The sequence below is a fragment of the Zalophus californianus genome, chromosome 7 (assembly GCF_009762305.2).
Source record: "Zalophus californianus isolate mZalCal1 chromosome 7, mZalCal1.pri.v2, whole genome shotgun sequence".
NCBI lineage: Eukaryota > Metazoa > Chordata > Mammalia > Carnivora > Otariidae > Zalophus > Zalophus californianus.
The window spans coordinates 143,832,102-143,849,692 of NC_045601.1; the positions used below are offsets into that span (position 1 = coordinate 143,832,102).

A 17,591-nucleotide genomic window follows, 5' to 3' on the forward strand; every position below is an offset into this window, starting at 1 on the left:
GGGAAGGAGGAGCAGAGGCAGAGGGAGAAGCAGACTCCCCGCTGAGCAGGGAGCCCGATGCGGGGCTCGATCCCAGGACCCTGGGATCATGACCTGAGTCGAAGGCAGACGCTTAACTGAGCCACCCAGGCGCCCTTAACTTTGCTTTTTATATAAGCTATTTAATTGTAAGTTTATATAATTCAATTTTTAATAATCGTTGAGTTTAAACAAGCAGCTCTCAAAATGCCTGAAGGCTTAGCAGGCGGCCCTGGCGAGCGGTGTGTGTAGCCCCCACTCAGCTAGCGGCCCTCTTTGTCGTTCTTGTTCCGTGTAAATGATCTACTCCTGTGAGGTAGGGGATGCTGTGAAACTCCAGTTTGTAGCCAAGAATTCCAGACCTATGAGACATGAAGCCGATTGTCAAAGATCAGTGGCCAGGAAATGCTAGAGCGGGTGTCTGAGCTTCATTCTCTGCCCCTCCCCCGCTTTGAGTCCTGGGCCGTTTCTGTCCCCTCCTTCCTGTTAGCTGGTCCGCAGGTTCTCCCTCGGGACATCGGATTCTGTAAGTATCTGTCCTCTGGTGGTCTTCGAACCCCAGCTCTGTCCTGGAGGAGGATGGCCAGACCAGCCAGGGTGACGAGCCATGGGAAGCCAGGTGTCTTTCCAGGGCCTGAGAGTGAAGGCTCTTTTTAGGTCCAGTGAGTTCTGGGGAGGATGGATCTGTTTCAGCCCTGGGGGGTCCTAGAGGCTGGACAGTGATGTAGGAGGTAAAGGGGGCTGCCTCACCCAGGACACTGGAGTTAAATCTGGAAGAGGGTGAGGGAATGAGCCCTTGTGATATCTGGTGGCAAACATTCCAGATAGACACAATGATCGCTGCAAAGGCCCCAAGGCCCTCAGGGACTGCAAGGCCCGTTATTCCTGGGTGTAGTAAGCAAGGGGGCGCCCCCGGGGGCGTGGTCAGGGTGACAGTGTGAGGTGCCAGGGGGAGGGGGCAAAGCTTGTATAGACGGAGTGGTGTATTTGCCTTGCTGGGCATGACCCGTGAAGTATTCATGAAATCAATTTACTGGGCTGCTGCCAAGTGTTTCTGGATGATAGAGCAGAACACAGAGAAAACAGCGCATAAAAAGTCAAATCAGGGTAAGTATTGTTTAATGAAATACTTGTTTTGCTTTTGTGTATCTTTGCTGTGACAAATAGTTCTTACCGAGTGGAATTTTAAAAATAAATGCTTAAAGCCCTGGTCGTCAGACCTTGTAGGAACACTGGGTTTTATACTGAGTGGGAAGGGAAACCATTGGCAGGATGTGAGTCAGGGGACACGAAAGAACACCCTGCCCGCTGTGTTGGGAGCGGACTGAAGAGACGATGCTGGAAATAGGAAGACCAGTTGGGAGGCTGTTGCCACGGGTCCAGGGGAGAAGTAAGGGGGTGGAGTGACCATCTTAGGACAGGGGAGAGCCTGTGGGTGCAGTCTGGAGAAAGACTGAACCATTGGTGTTGGACATGCCAGGGCTGGGTTGCCTCCTGGACGTCCAAGGGGCAAAGTAAGTTGGCAGATTCTAGAAGTGCGTATGTAGTATTTAATTAACCTTACCCAAAGAGAGGTCTGGCCTTTGCCCTTGGCTGCTAGGAGGTGGTCTCTAGGCCCTTGGAGTGTCCCTTCCCGATAAGAGTGTCTTTGTTTACCTGGTGGCCTTGGCCACTGAACAGTCAACAGTATAACTCCTAATGGGAGCTTTGGGCCACACAGGATCTGCTCTTCCTCCAGGGGGGCTGAGGACGGCGGGTCAGCCATGTGAACATCAGTCGTGGAGCTCCAGAACTGTGGGAAAATACATGTCTGTGTAAGCCACCCAGGCCGTGGTGTTTTGTTGGGGGCAGACCAAGCAGAGAAGCACACAGTGCAATAGAAAAATGGGCAAGAGATGCAAAAGAAAACCACAGTGAGGTACCACTACACATCTGCCACAATGGATAACATTTAAAAAGGCTAACAATTTTAATAAAAAAAAAAAAATAGAAGGATGTGAAACAGGGATTTTCACCTAAATTTTACTCAATATTAGGTTTGTGAGGTTCATCCAGATGCTTATAACTATGGCTTTAATTTTCATTTTTTGATTCCAGAGCAGGTAAACTGGTACAAGCATTCTGAAAAAGTTTAGAGTTTGACCTAGTGATTTCTGATTCTAGGTTATAAACAACACACCTGTGTCCACATAGGTGCCAAAACACACGTGCAGGAATGTTCACGGCATTGTTTGTAATCCCTGAAAGAGAGAAACAAATGTCTATCAGCAGTGGAATAGATCCCTAAATTGTGGTATATTCATAAAATGGAAGATTATACAATAAAAATGAGTCACAGTTCTATATAGTGACACAGATGAATCTGTCAAACCTAATTTTCTGAGTAAAAGATACCAGGCACAAACGACTACCTTTTATTTGGTTTCCATTTTATATGAGATGCAAAAACAGCCAAACTGGATGACTGTGTCAGAAATCAGGATCGTGGGTACATTTAGGGAAGACGGAGGGGTTAGTGACTGGGAGCAGGTGTGAGCAGACAGGGAGAGTTGGTGGACGTTCTGTTTTTTGGACTTGTGCAGTGGTTCAGGACTCTTCACTCTGTGATCATCCAGGGAGCTTTACATTGCTATTTTGTCACGTTTTGTTATGGTTTTCTCTTTATAGGTTATGTTTCCGGATTAAAAAAGTTTAAAGAAGGTTGGGGGTCATCTAAAGAATATGTCTTCCATGAGAAGAGTTTTCAGCATCCAGAATAAACTTTAAAATCTCCGGTTTGCTTTCTGGGTAGGTTTAGGAGTGGCTTAACTGCTACTTACTCTTTTCATCTGTCAGTATCAAAGTACTGAATGAATATTTGATGCACAGTCAAGGCGCATGTAGCATATTAGCAGCATTATAAATAAAAGGATAAAACCAACCCACAAGATTTTGGGGGCAGTTACTACTGCCCTTGACTGAATCTTGTTTCCAGTGGTCCCCTTTCTGTGCGGGACATGGGAGAGTACAGATCTACGGGTCGCTTCCCACGTCTCCACTTTAGAGCAGCCAAGCGTCGCTAGGTCCTCTAGGAGCAGGGTCTAGGCTTGCACACTTGGACCTTGTGCTCTCTCTGAAGAGTTAGCAAATATGTGAGCGATCCTTTAAAAAACACAGAAACCTGTGTAAGTGTGGAAGAGGGTGGCTGCTTACAAAACCTACTTCGTCTTCCTCCGAGGCATGGGAATGAGAATACTTTACCTGCCTCCTTATCTGTTTCCTTTGTAGTTAGGATTCCCCATGTGGAAAGGGAAGCATGGTGCCCCTCTAAAGAGTTTGTAGGAAAGAATGATTAATTAGTTCAAAGAGAACACCCACTGATTCTAAGATCATAAAACTTATTCCAGTTTCTTCTCACTCATTCGCCTTGAACGTGGCTCGATATAAATGTCAGGTGAAAGCACACTGCCCTGAAGATATGATGGGCCCTTCATAGTTGATGGGGGTGCTGTGACATGAATTCAGAGAGCACAACACTCCCTGCAGAACTTTGCCAGACAGAAACAAACACTGACTGACTTCCAAAGCTTGGCTAGCTCTAAGCATTCCACCGTTCTTTGAAAAGCTAGAATTGTCTTATGATTGCCCTAAAATTGGAAAATAAGAACAGGAACGGTGGATGATCTTTACCGTATTTTGGAAGGGATCATCAATCCTCAATTAAAACAGCATGGTGCTAGTCCTTGGACAGATGGACGGATGCACAATAGAAAGTCCAGAAATCGACAACATAGGAATTTTGTATGCCATAAAGACAGCATTTTTTTTTTTTAATAGGTTTCATGCCCAGTGCAGAGCCCAGGGTGGGGCCCGAACCCATGACCCTGAGATGAAGACCTGATCTGAAATCCAGAGTTGGACATTCCACTGACTGAGCCCCCGAGGTGCCCCATAAACAGCCCTTCTCATCACTGGGAGTAAAGTGTTGAGACAATGGGATAGTCATTGTTTAAAACACCACATACTAGGATACACTCCAAATGGATCAAAGACTGACATGCCAAAAAAAAACAAAAACAAAAACAACAACAAAAAAAAAAACCCAGATGAAAATACAGGTGAATTCCTTTGATTCTTGAAGTGGGAAAGACCCTTCTTAACTTACCAAAGTTAAAAGACAAATGACTATCTGAAAAAACATTTTACAACACCTGGTATAAAGGGCTCAGCTCTCTGATACAGACCCAGAGCTTCTGGAACCCAAATAAACCGTTGTTCCTTTACACATGGTATATCACGTACCCGTGGAAAGAGATGGAGAGCTCTGGGTCCCATTACAGCCAAAGATCCAGGACAGACTGCTAAATGAACAGCGGTAGAGAACTTGTTCGCATTATCCTGTGACAGGGCAAGAAAGAAAAGTATATATATGTTTTGTTTCTATTTGCAGAAAGAAACACCAGAAGGGGACCTGAGTGGTCAAGGTCAGTGATGTGGAACTTGACTTCTCAGCCTGTATCTTTTCATGTAATTTGGATTTTTGTATCAAACTATTATAAAATAAAACAAAATAAAATAGATGGTGACCCGTGGTAGTCTAGGTCCAGTCACATTTCGGTCTTTAGGCATTTGTATTTATTTGTTTTTAAGATTCCGTGATGATTATTTTACTGCAGCTTGCAAGGTTGCTTTTTACCCTTTGATACAGAAATCCCACTCCTGGAAACCCATTCTGAGACACACTTGAAAATGACTGTAGTTTCTGTTAAATAAATTTTTAAGATCCAGCAGGTGACTGGTGAACTAAACAATGATGCACACCCACTCTCGAACCCTTGGGTAGTTGCTAGGCCACGATTTTACTGAACAACCATTTAGTAGTTAATACTTCGAGTTTAACCCAGTTCTATTTTTGTACGCAGAATAATTTTTCCCCTTAGATTTGCATGTACACATTTTCAAAGATCTGAAAAATAGGTTATGGTGTAAAGAAAAGAACAAACTCACCCCCCTCCCCAATGTTCCCCCTTTTCCTTTGGGCACGTAGGACACAATAAAACCTGCAGCATTAAGATGTGAGACTTCCCCTCCTCTCTTTTTTCCCATATATGTGCAATTGTAGGACTTACAGAGCCAAGCTCATTATCTGTCGTCAGTACTTTAAAGGGCACACACTGATCTTCCATCAGCCCCGGAAATCCTGTAACTCCTGTGCTTTGCGCCTCTCTTTTCTTTCCTTTCAAAAATCCCCACAGGCAAGGACAATTACATCAATTAGTAAATAACAGAATTTGTATGTCACGTGTTACCCACTTGTCTCTGGAAGATCTCGGGGACAATGAGATGGATTTCAAGTCTCTACCGTCTTATATAGCTGTTAGATCTGATTCTGTGGTCAGAACATCAAAACAGCAGACTCGGGATTGTGAAAGACCATAAGGGAGCATCTTAACCACTGGTTTTCAGACTTGATTGTGACCCCAGTAAGACACGCATTCTTCTTCACGACCCAGCACATGCATACGTATGCCTAACAACGGAAGTGCCCCAAACCTAAGTTCCAGGAAGCCATAGATACCTCAGTATGGCATGCTCTAATATGTTCGAATGTATTCTATTACCGACAAGCCATGAAAAACACTGCTCTAATGCAACTTTTTTTTTTTTTTTTAAGATTTGTTTGGCAGAGAAAGAGAGCACAAGCAGGGGAAGCGGCAGAGACAGAGGGAGAAGCCGACTCCCCACTGAGCAGGGAGCTCGATGTGGGAGTCGATCCCAGGACCCTGGGATCATGACCTGAGCCGAAGGCAGACGCTCAACCATCTGAGCCACCCAGGCGCCCCTCTAATGCAACTTTTAAATTAGCAAAGGGAAGCACAAAGAAGTAGAATAGTTACTCATCTTTATCGATGATGAATGGTCAGGACTAAGTCTCCTCTGCCCTTGAGGTTCAATGCCTCAGGACTTAGCACTTTCCTCTTTATACTCTTCTCTACCTCAGTCATCCCCTCGGCGACCTCACCCAGGTTCACGGCTTTACATGCCATCCGTATACCAAGGAGTCCCAAATTTATAGTTCCACCTTAATTCAACTCAGTCCTCCCCAAACTATTCACAAAGCTGTCGGTCACCTCCATACTACTTAACCAAGAGACTGTTCTCAGGCCTGTACTCAATTCAGTCACTCAATCAGCAGCGTTTGAACCCAGTTGCTAATATCCCTCATCCAGTTGGTAATCTCACAGACTCAGAATTTCTGACTCCCCCCTTCTCCAGCTCTACCACAGCACACCTGCTTCTGTCTTAGATGACCGCCTTATAAAAACACATCTTTTTCTAGGTCGCTCTTTCAGCCACACTGCGTTTGAAGAAAATCATATATCAATATATTAAAGTCTAAGAGCTATTGAAAAATTTTCTAAAAGTAAAATAAAATTTGAAGGTATCATTTAAAATAATGGAGATGCCAAAAATTAACAAATGTCCTAAAGGACAAACAATAGCTTAATTAAAACCAAGAACTAAAAAGGGATTCCTGCTAAATTATTTAACTTTACTTCGGAAATTCTCAGCAAATGCAGTACAAAAGGGAAATAAAATGCTTGGTATTCACATTGAGGAAGACAAAAAAAAAAAAAAACCAATATAAGTTATTTTGCTGATGACTAGGAAAGACTCAAGGGGCTCTATTTTAAAAAGTAACAAGACGTGGAATTACAGAAATTGGTAAATTCACTGGATACAACATATCAATACATTTCCTCCTTCCTAGCAGTAAGACCTCAAAAGGGAAATGAGCCTTCCATTCACAGTAGAAACAAGCATACAAATTAATAAACATGACTTATGTGGAGAGATCAATAGAAAAGAACACAGAAATCTTATTTAAGACTTTAATAACAGGACATACAGTGGGAAAAACGGATGGATTGTAAATTGTGTTAGGACAACTGGCCATCTATCTGGGAGAATGTAAACTCGGATTCTATCTTAAAGTGCATAAAATTTTAGATGGATTAGAGACTAAAAAAACTTTAGGAAGCAATTTTTAGAAGAAAACCTAGGCTGTTGAATGAATAATGGAGGGGTGGGGTTCAGTTTCTTAACCAAGAATGGAAATCTAGAAGCTTTAAAAGATAGGTTTCTAACATTTAATATCTGGGATTTTATATAGATCTTTATAACATTTAAATGGAAAATCCACCATAAACAAAATTAGTAAAAAATGCCAAAATTAGAAAGCTATCTGCAACAGAAGTGGTAAGTAGTTCCTTACTATATAAAAAACACAATGGGACAAGAAAAACTGCCCAGTGAAGAAACGAGCACAGGGATAAGCCTGCATTCTCTGAAAAGTGTATTCAAATGACCAATAAACCTAAAGAAAGGATATAACTAGTGGCCGTGATAATGCACATCAACGTGACAATGTGAAGTAATTTTACACCCTTTAGACGGGCAAAAATTGAGCCCACACCTTGATGGCTGGAATGGATGAGGGGGAGTTCTTTTCGGGATACGTCAGCACCAACTGAAATATAAAATTCACTCCAATCTAGCAATTTCGGTGCTGGAACTCTGTTGCACCAGTCCGCCGTGGTAAATGGAAACAATGTCAACGCTTATCAAAAGGAAATGGATGAATAGCTTATGTTACTCCACGTGGACATTAAAAAGAGGCTTTGACTTGAAAGGATTTTGGAAAGGTTTTAAGAAGCGGTTTGTATAAAGTCACCGTTTTATAAATAGCCCTCACCGAAAACCAGAAGGAGCAATCATGCATGTGTAGGATAGGTGCTCCTAAAAGACGGAGTTCAAAGAAATCATGAACAGCTAGCTACACGCCAGTTTAAGGGACGGGGGAACAGAGATGTGAAGTGCCTGTATGGCAGATGTTATCGGATAGTGGGCTCGGAGCCCAGCAAGACAGTGGGGGGAAAAAAGATCACCTAAAAAACGGGAAAAAAAAATATGTAGGGGCATATGTAAAAATAAGGCTTGACAACAAATTGAGCTGTGTTTAGTAACCCTGGCTCACCATATGGTGTTTTCTCCCCGGAGGTGAAAGATGTTATTAAAATCGGTATCCTGAAATTTCAAAAGCCTAAAGGGACAATTCTTTGAAAGTGTCCTTCCCTACTTAATATGCTGTAGCACCACCAGAATTGAAAACACCGTACGCAATGAAATACGCTCTAGTCAGGTGCAGAGTGGATTTTCAAATATTAGCCAATCAGGGCAGCTTTGTTTCCCATAAACACAGTAGCCCGGTAAGGGCTTGTGGGCTTGGGCTCCAAAACTCCGCTGCAGCCAAGCTCCTTTGTCGGGACCACCGCCAAACTTGCGGGCAGCCAAGTCGACCCACGCGGAGGCGCCGCGCCAACAAAACCGACCAGCGCTTCCAGAGCTCGGCCGTGATGGCCCCGCAGGAGGCGTGCGAGGCCTACCTGGTGGGGCTCTTCGAGGACAACAACCTGTGCGCCATCCACGCCAAGCGCGTCACCGTCATGCCCAAGGACATCCAGCTGGCGCGCCGCATCCCCGGAGGGTGTGGCTAAGCTTTCGGTCTCACTGGTTAGCACCCAAGCACTTGTCAGGGGAACCCACACCGGAGAAGGCCGCTTTAAGCACTACTGTCCCGAAAACCCCAGGGCCCGGTCTGAACTCAACAGGGAAATGTTAACAGCCGGGTGCGCACGCCGCGCACGCTCCCAGCTGGGGCCAGGGTGGGGCTCCCACCCAGCCTAGTTACCACGGATGACCCAGCAGCCTAGGGCGCGGACTTACGGTTAGGGACAAAGTCCCCCAGGTCTTGCCAACACAGTTAACTCTAGGCAAGACGAAGCTCGCCGAGGCCAGTGGTCCCCGAGCCGCTAAGCTTCACCTAGAGGTTGGGCACGCCGGAGGGAACCTGAGCCTCCGAGGAATCGCCGGGTAGGGTCAAGGAGTAGCTCAGCAGCGCCCCCGCAAGGGGGTGCAAACTCCGCGTAGGAGCCAGGAGACACGTACTAAAGCTCTTTCCTCTGAAGTATGTTGGTGGCTCTTAAAAGAGCCGTTGGGTTATTGGAATAAGTTCCAACTGCAACGCTTACTTTTTCTTGGGTGCGGCCTTTTTGGGCTTGGCTGCCGTCTTTGGCTTGGTCACCTTCGCCTTGGCCGCCTTGGGCTTAACAGCCTTGGCTTTGGCAGGACTCTTGGCTACTTTCTTAGGCTTCACAACCTTGGGCTTCTTGGACGACTTCTTGGCCACAGCCGGCTTTTTGGCCTTTTTCGGAGTCTTAACAGCTTTTTTAACAGTCGCCGTGACCTTCTTAGGTTTTTTAGAAGCGCCCGTCACCTTGGCCTTCGCCACCTTCGTGGGGTTGGCCTTAGCCTCCCCCGAGGCCGCCTTCTTGTTGAGCTTGAAGGAGCCCGAGGCGCCGGTGCCCTTGGTCTGCACCAGGGTGCCCTTGCTCACCAGGCTCTTGAGGCCCAGCTTGATGCGGCTGTTGTTCTTCTCCACGTCGTAGCCGGCGGCCGCGAGCGCCTTCTTGAGCGCGGCCAGGGACACGCCGCTGCGCTCCTTGGAAGACGACACCGCCTGCACGATCAGCTCCGACACGGAGGGGCCCGCGGGCTTCCTCTTGGCAGCAGCCGCAGCCTTGGCCGGCCTCTTGGCTTTCTTGCCAGCCGCAGGCTTCTCGGGGGGAGTGGAGGTGGCCGGCACGGGCGGCGCGGTCTCAGACATAGTGAGAGCGGAGCAGGCGGAGCGAGCTGCGAGGGACCTGACGGAGCAGGAAGACGCCGGCGGCCCCGGCGCGGCGTATTTATAGGGCGGGGCCGCGCTGTGATTGGTGCTCGCCGGCGCCCGCCTCTCGCCCCCTAGCGCCCCCTGCGCCGCGGCCCTGAGCGCGGCGGCGAGGGGACTGTGCGGCGGCAGAGCCCCGTCGCCTCGCGCAGACCGCACTTCTGGGCGGGGAGGGGTCGGGAGCCCCCTAACGCCAGACGGTGCCGCTTTCCTCTATAAAACAAGCCTTTTCATTCCGGGGGGCGGAGGAAGAGCAGTTTGCAAACGAGGCACCCAAGTAAGAATGCAGGGGGGCGTCGTGAGGGGCATCCGTTCCTAATCCGCACCGCACGTAAAAGGCCGCGTCCTGACTGGCCGGGGAGGGAGAGAGGAAAGCGGGGGGGGGGGGGGGGTGTGCAGGAGTGTAGGCCTGGTCCGCCGGCCTGGGACCAGTCCTCAACGCCATTGCCCCGGCGACGCCGAAGAGGGACACGCCTGGTCAGGACCTTTCATGAACTCTGGTCAAAGGAGTAGCGTGGTCAACACCGCAACGCGCTGACCCCGCGGCTAACACGCGGGCGGCACTGGTGGGAAACACTACGCAAGCCTCCCGTGAGTGAATGCCAAGCTGTGGCTGCGGTCCGGCGCCCTGGGCGAGCTGCAGATGCCCCTTCAGCCTCAGCACAGGCCGCGGGCAGGGGCTGACGACACTGCTCCCTGGCGGCGCGCTCTTGCTCAGCCACAGCCCCCCCCCCCCCCCCCCCCGGCGCACCGGGGGCGGTCAAGAAGCGCGGGCCGGACTAAGCGCTCCCCTGGGCGGCGCCGTGAGGGGGCGAGAGCGCCTCGGGCGAGGGCGAGAGGCCCCGGGTAACCGCCTAGGGCGAGCCTCCTCCGACTTCTTCGTGGCTGTGAGGGGCATCGACACGCACAGGACAAGGCTCAAGTGATTTCACGGGGCGAATCAGACGATGAGAGAAAAAGTGCCTCTCCCAGGGCTGCGCCCGCGAACCAGCACGCCCTGCCACAGGCTCGTGGCCGTCGCCCGGCGGCCGGGAGGAGGCAGAGACGTCGCCTTCCCGCCCTGCGCTCCTGAAGTTCTCAAACAAGTCCGCGCGGCCTAAGTAACCCGAGCTTCCCGCTCGCCCTCAAACATCCGAGGGCCTTGTTGCCGGCCGGCGGCCAGTAATGGGGTGTTCCCACTAACAGCTCCGCCACCCTCAACGACCTCCCGTTTTCCCGAGAGTCTGTGTTTGCGGACGCAACCCGCAGCTTCTACCAGTTGGGAAGAGAACAATCGGAGCTAGGCGTTTGAAGGAAGAGTCAGTTTTAACAGGTACACGACCTTCCTCCAAATCTGGAAGCTTTTGTAAGTGAACATCTTCTGAGAGCCAAGCTTTTCCTAGTGTAATAAACGAGGACTCTAATTAAACGTAGCTTTTTAAAAGGGAACACTGGATTCGGCAATTTCTTAAGGTTCCGGCCTCCTGTGTATCCATTGGATTAAATAGGCTTCAAATAAAATAGGAACGTTCTACCCAAATGAAGGATGCTAGGTTTCTTACTGGCCGATCAGTATAAAAGTACTCAACCAATGAAAAGGTAGACTCTGGCCTACCTACTCTTAGTACAAAACGGTCACATTTGATGTTTCTAAGCTTGAAAAAATTTAAGAACTATAAAGTTAGGTCTTGGTAATGAGAAGTTTGCCCTCTCGTGGCTCGGAATCCAGTTGATTGGACCCGGGACACGCCTGCTCCGCAAGGCTGAGAGAGGTTGGTGCTGGAGAATTTAGTCACTGATATTTTACACCTGGCAAAATGTATTCTAGGCGTGAGAAAAAATAAGTTCCAGAAAGCTGCAAGTTTAGAAGTCAGCATTAACATTTAACAAATGGGCGTCCGATTACTGGAAATGCTTCTGTAAACGCCAGTGTAATTTTACGAAGGTTGACATTGTCTCGTAGGATGCAAAGGAGTTCCTTCATTTTAGCATTATAAAGGGATCTCATTTTTTTGAAATTCAGAAACTTGTAATACCATACGGGGTTATTGGGGTTATTGAGCAGGGAGTATAAAGAGTACATTATTGGGGCCAATATTTCTCAAATTTCTCTCCAAGAATTAAAGAAATAATAGTTTTGAACTACAATACCAACGAAGTCAATGTTTGGTAACATTCAAAGCACCGCATTCTGACTAACGAAAATCATTGTGTAAGTCACAGTGAGCTAGTTGTGGAAAAAAAAAACCCGAAGAGACGAGGATAACGTGGTAGCCAATGAAACTGCGCCGTTGTTGGAAAGCAAAATATAGACCAATCAGAGCCTGCAACCTTATACGTCACATTTTTCTTATCCAATCACTTCACCTTATGTACTATAAATACTAGGCAGTCTGGTTGCGCGATCTATTTGCGCTAGTGTTTGCTACGTTTGTGTGGGTGTCATGGCTCGCACGAAGCAGACAGCCCGCAAGTCGACCGGCGGCAAGGCCCCGCGCAAGCAGCTGGCCACCAAGGCGGCCCGCAAGAGCGCGCCGGCCACCGGCGGCGTCAAGAAGCCGCACCGCTACCGGCCCGGCACGGTGGCCCTGCGCGAGATCCGGCGCTACCAGAAGTCCACCGAGCTGCTGATCCGCAAGCTGCCGTTCCAGCGGCTGGTGCGCGAGATCGCGCAGGACTTCAAGACCGACCTGCGCTTCCAGAGCTCGGCCGTCATGGCCCTGCAGGAGGCGTGCGAGGCCTACCTGGTGGGGCTCTTCGAGGACACCAACCTGTGCGCCATCCACGCCAAGCGCGTCACCATCATGCCCAAGGACATCCAGCTGGCGCGCCGCATTCGCGGGGAGAGGGCGTAATACACTACGGTCTTTTTTTCCTTGAAACTTCAACCAAAGGCTCTTTTCAGAGCCACCCACTTTTTCAAGCAAAGTGGCTGTAAAACTAATACTCCAGAGTTTAATATGACTAGCTATGCACTTAGAAACGAAGGGATATGGATTAGCAACACTTTTAATGGGCCACAAATGCTTACTTTTGTCTAAATGTTCCCTGCATATGCGAACAAAACTGGCCCTTTAAGAGGTTAGGAGGTACTGCTAACTTAGGTCCTAAGGAAGAGTCGGCGTTTCAAGAGGGGCATGAAACAGGTGGCATTTGAAGGGCATTAAGTAGGGCCTCCTCTGAGCATCAGTTGTAAAACGAACAGGAATAGTATAGTTTCATCAAACACGTATTAAAAGTAAAACATCTAGAAAAAACCTGGTTTATCATCAACTATAAGCTGCTCAACATTTCTTTGATCTTGATATTTTTGCCATTACTGAAATTACTGCGAAACAAGCTTTTTGCCTTAAGTATTCTATTTAGAATATTTTTGGAATCATACATGAGCTTACTATAAACCCAGTTCGTTAGAACAACGTAGTCCAGTTAAGGGAGTAAAGACCAATGGTCAAGCTGGGTTCTGACCCCCGCCCGCCCTGAGTTCCTGGGGCTTGGAGGCGGGATTAAGGGAGGGGACTGCTGGCGTCACATTTCCCGCCTGCGCTCTTTCCATTCTCTACATCTGCAGGGGGTGGGGTTGGAAGGGACGTCGTTATATAAGGACCAGCTCTCACTTGCTTTGTCACTGGCTGTTGTTTTGCTTTCTAGAAAACCATGTCTGGCCGCGGCAAGGGCGGGAAGGGCCTGGGCAAGGGCGGCGCCAAGCGCCACCGCAAGGTGCTGCGCGACAACATCCAGGGCATCACCAAGCCCGCCATCCGGCGGCTGGCCCGGCGCGGCGGCGTCAAGCGCATCTCCGGCCTCATCTACGAGGAGACCCGCGGGGTGCTCAAGGTGTTCCTGGAGAACGTGATCCGGGACGCCGTCACCTACACGGAGCACGCCAAGCGCAAGACGGTCACGGCCATGGACGTGGTCTACGCGCTCAAGCGCCAGGGCCGCACCCTCTACGGCTTCGGGGGCTGAGCTCTGATTTCATCACCAGAAAACTACATTTCATAACCAAAGGCCCTTTTCAGGGCCACCCAAACGTTCAAAAAAAGGGCTGTCTTGATAGACCCTCCACTGTAGTTAAACTTTCTAATCTAGAGATCTAATAACTGAATCCCGTTAAGATTGCAGGATTTTTGAAGGTAAAACCGTGCGACATCCGTATACACCAAAGGAACTCCCTTAGCTGAACAGTATTTAGCCTGCTCTTCTGTCCCTATTCACTGCATACGAGTAAGGGTTTTAGGAATGATATTCCAACTCAAAAGCGGGGAAGGACCAAGTGGAGCGAGGAACTTGCAATGATTTCCAGGAACAAAGAGGAACATTGTCCAATCAGCAAGTCCCATCCGTGGTTGTCAACCAATCAGAACTGATGATCTCATGTGCCTTCCCCCCCCCCCCGCCCCCAAACGGCCAGACGAGCCAGACTGGGGGATGGGAAGGCTGGCCAGAAACCCCAAAGCCCTGGGTTAGGAATTTTTATCATTTTGCGGATTATGAAATAGACCCAGACCTGCAAGTGTCCTTCAATCAAGTCCCGAGAACAGTACTGAAGTTTCACCACTAACAGAATGATTTGTCTCCAAAAAATAAGTCTCTGGAAATGGGCAGGGGAGAAACCAGATTCGGGCTGCCAAAAAACCCAGGGCACTGGATTCAGGGGAGAGTAACATCTGGTTTGTGGGGGGAAAGTGCCTCTTTCATTGTCAGAGCCTGTACGAGTTCGCCATATCTTCCTTCCTTCACAGAGAAATGGAAATTAGGGCGGCTAATTTGGGGTGAATTTTATGGTGTATAAACTATATCACAATTAAATAGAGCGAGTGCGACAGAGCCCCCAAGCTGTTGCAAGCTCAGTATGTCAGCTTCAGCCGGTGTCTCTCCTAGCTTTTTTGGTCCTCTTTTCCACCTGATAACCGTCCTCTAAGATTTCTGGGGAATGATAAAAGTACCTAGCCTGGCTTAATTTAAATTAACATTTGGGGAGAATTCAGAGCTGCATCCGGATTAGACAGCCAGAGGAGCAAAATGGGCCTGGCTGGGAGAGTGGTCATTTTATGTTCTCCTTAGCTGGTGTTCCTTCAAGAAATATCTATTGACCTCAGGTAATGTGCCAGATACTCTTGTAGGCATTGGGGTACATCTTTGAGCAAATCAGACAGAATTCCCTGTCCTGGATGCAGAGTATATGTAGAGAGGTGTGTGAATGCAGATTTTCTAAATGGGAGGGGAGGGGTAGTTGCTCCAACAATAGACATGACTAGCTTCTGTGATGGTTGGTCTGGCTTCTTTATTCATAGCCTTGAAGATAGTACTATACCCATTTTAGTCGTTCTCACTGCCCTGGGGGAAAGCCTCTGAGCCTTCCTCAGTCCTAATAATCATGAAGGCCTTGTTCAGAACAAAGAGATCATGCTGCGTGATTTGCCATTCGGCATCATTCCTCAGATCTAGAGGAAAAACTGCCACACTGATTGATTCAGGCAGTGGTAAGTCAAGAAATCGTAGAGAATCAATTGTGGCAGCACTCTGGTGGGCCTAGGGTCTTGTGTAGAAAATTCACGTGTGCGTTCATTCAACTGATGGGGTTCAGGACATGCTATCTCCTAATATGCCACCTTGGTATATTAAATATATTAAACTCAAGGAGTTTGAGCTTCAGAAGCAGGAAAATCACCCTGACATCCCCTACACCCCCCACGTCACCCCCCACTTCTTTCTTTTTTCCTGAAAGCAGAAGATAAATCTTTTATGTGAAATGTACCCTCCTGTACCAGGAGGAAGAAAGACATCCTCACGACCAGAGACGAGGAACTCAGGGCTGAGAAGGTTTTATGAATAAACCTTGTCACTTCTTTACCATTTACTACTTCTAGCCCAAAGCACTTTGTCTTTTCACGTCTTTAGAAAGGTATTCTTTCTTTGTCTAACAGATATAAAAGCTTCCTGCTCTGTTCACTTCCTTGAACCTTATATCTTTGTGGGGCTCCTGTACTTATGTACATAATTAAATTGGATTTTCTCCTGTTAGTCTATCTTTTTATTACAGGGAGGTCTCAGTCAAGAATTTAGAAAGGTAGAAGGAAAAATATTTTTCCTCTCCCCACACAACAAACCTTCATAGACTACCTATTAGCTGTCAGCCCTATTCTAGATGCTGGGGACACTTCAGGGACAAAATAAAATCCCTGCTCTCAAAGAATTGTATTGTAGTTGGGGGACAGAAACAACAATCAGACATATATTGATACACGTGAATCGTGTATCATTACATCATTACATCAAATATACATTGATCGAGTCCCGCATCGGGCTCCCTGCTCAGCAGGGAGTCTCCTTCTCCCTCTGACCCTCCTCCCTCTCGTGCTCTCTCTCTCTCATTCTCTCTCTGTCCAATAAATAAATAAAATCTTAAAATAAAATCTTTTAAAAAAAAATAAAATAAATCTAAAATATGTTATTGTAAAGAATGAGTAGAAAGTGGTATTATTTTACATAGGGTGGTCAGGAAAGTTCTCTTTCATAAGAAGGTGTTTGCGCAGAGGCCTGAATGAAATGAAGCCTGCAGCCATCCGGGGACAGGTAGTAGAATACGCCACACAAAAACCGCCTGTGACATAAAGATTAAAGGCACCTTGAAAAACAACAGGTGCTGGAAGGCACAGTGATCTCTCCTTTTTATTCCTGAAAGCAGATGAGAAATTCCCCATATAGAAGATGTCATCCTTATATGACAAGGAAAGCAACGTTTTTCTCACCTTGGGTGAGGAGCTGAGGCCCGGAGAAATCTGTACAAACCAACCTTGTAAACTAACCCTTATCTTCCTAGTTACTTTTCCACAATACACTACCCTAACCCCAACCCCCTTGCCTTGTGTTTTCAGCTTACTACTCTTTGTCCAACTCAGTATATAAGTGTTCAACTCTAACTGCTTCTTTGGGTCTTCATTTCCTTATGAGGGTAACTTTGTCATGGAAAAACATTGGTGTACCCCAGTGTCTAAATATATAAATATATATGTATTTATATTAACGTAAAACGAATGGTATGTTTTTCTCCTGTTAACCTGTTTTATGTCAATTTAATTCTTAGGCCTGCCAAAAAACCCTAAGAGGGCAGAAGTAAGATCCTCCCCTATACCAGGATAAGATACTTCTAGGAAGATAGAAAAATAAGCACAAGGGCTCTGAGACTGGAACATGCTTGGTCTGTTCCACAAACAGCAAAAAGGTCAGTTAAGACAAAGAAATGTGACAGCAAATGAGATCAGAGGGTGGCCACGGCCCAGAGCATGCAAAGCCATCTAGGTAGGGTGACAAACTCACCCTGTTTGCCTGAGACTTTATTCAAGTTTTAACATTGAAAGTTCCACATCCCCAGAGACCCCTGAAATTCAGGCAAACTGGAATTTTTGGCTACCCTCCTTGTAGGCTGGGATAAAGACATTGGCTTTTATTATGAAGATGGAAAACCACTGGAATGTTCTCACGGTGGACATGACATCTTTTGAAATAATCACTCTTGTTGCTGGGTTGAGAAAAAAAAACAAGCTATCAAAAGCGAAAACAAAGACTAGTTAGGAGCCATTATGGTCATCTGGACAAAAGGTGATTGTGGCTTGTCCAGGAGTAAGTAGCACAGAATGTAGTGAAAGGTGCTCTGATTGACTGGTAACATAGAGCTGACTGGGTTGGATTAAGTTGTAAGAGAAAGAGCTCAAACAGGACGGCAAGGTTTCTGAGCTGAGCCCCTGGAAGCCTCCATTTATTGAGGTGGGGAATACTGGAGGAAGAACAGATTTGGGGTGTTTATGTGTTCAGATATCTAATT

General features: G+C 47.3%; 2 protein-coding genes across 6 annotated transcripts; one reads left to right on the forward strand and one right to left on the reverse strand.

The window, feature by feature from the left end:
- Positions 1-70: 70 nt before the first annotated feature.
- H1-1 (H1.1 linker histone, cluster member) lies at positions 71-9,759 on the reverse strand. 5 transcript variants are annotated; one of them, XR_003521427.1, is made up of 5 exons: positions 8,785-9,076; positions 4,300-4,395; positions 2,198-2,258; positions 1,675-1,810; positions 71-380 (listed from the first exon to the last, which is right to left on the reverse strand). XR_003521427.1 is itself a non-coding variant. In XM_027602221.2 (5 exons), the coding sequence occupies exons 1-2, from the start codon at positions 9,722-9,724 to the stop codon at positions 4,359-4,361; spliced, it is 672 nt and encodes a 223-aa protein (XP_027458022.1). In that variant the 5' UTR covers positions 9,725-9,759; the 3' UTR covers positions 71-380; positions 1,675-1,810; positions 2,198-2,258; positions 4,300-4,358. The 5 variants fall into 5 exon arrangements, 4 of the variants coding, with proteins under 4 accessions (XP_027458022.1, XP_027458025.1, XP_027458024.1 ...); XM_027602221.2 differs by lacking the exon at positions 8,785-9,076 and adding an exon at positions 9,090-9,759; XM_027602224.2 differs by lacking the exon at positions 8,785-9,076 and adding an exon at positions 9,090-9,759 and having other exon boundaries at positions 71-652.
- Positions 9,760-12,202: 2,443 nt separating this feature from the next.
- Positions 12,203-12,970, forward strand: LOC113926866 (histone H3.1). The gene has a single exon (XM_035728421.1). It carries the CDS (start codon positions 12,208-12,210, stop codon positions 12,616-12,618), a length of 411 nt encoding a protein of 136 aa, XP_035584314.1. The 5' UTR covers positions 12,203-12,207; the 3' UTR covers positions 12,619-12,970.
- The last annotated feature ends 4,621 nt before the right edge of the window (positions 12,971-17,591 follow it).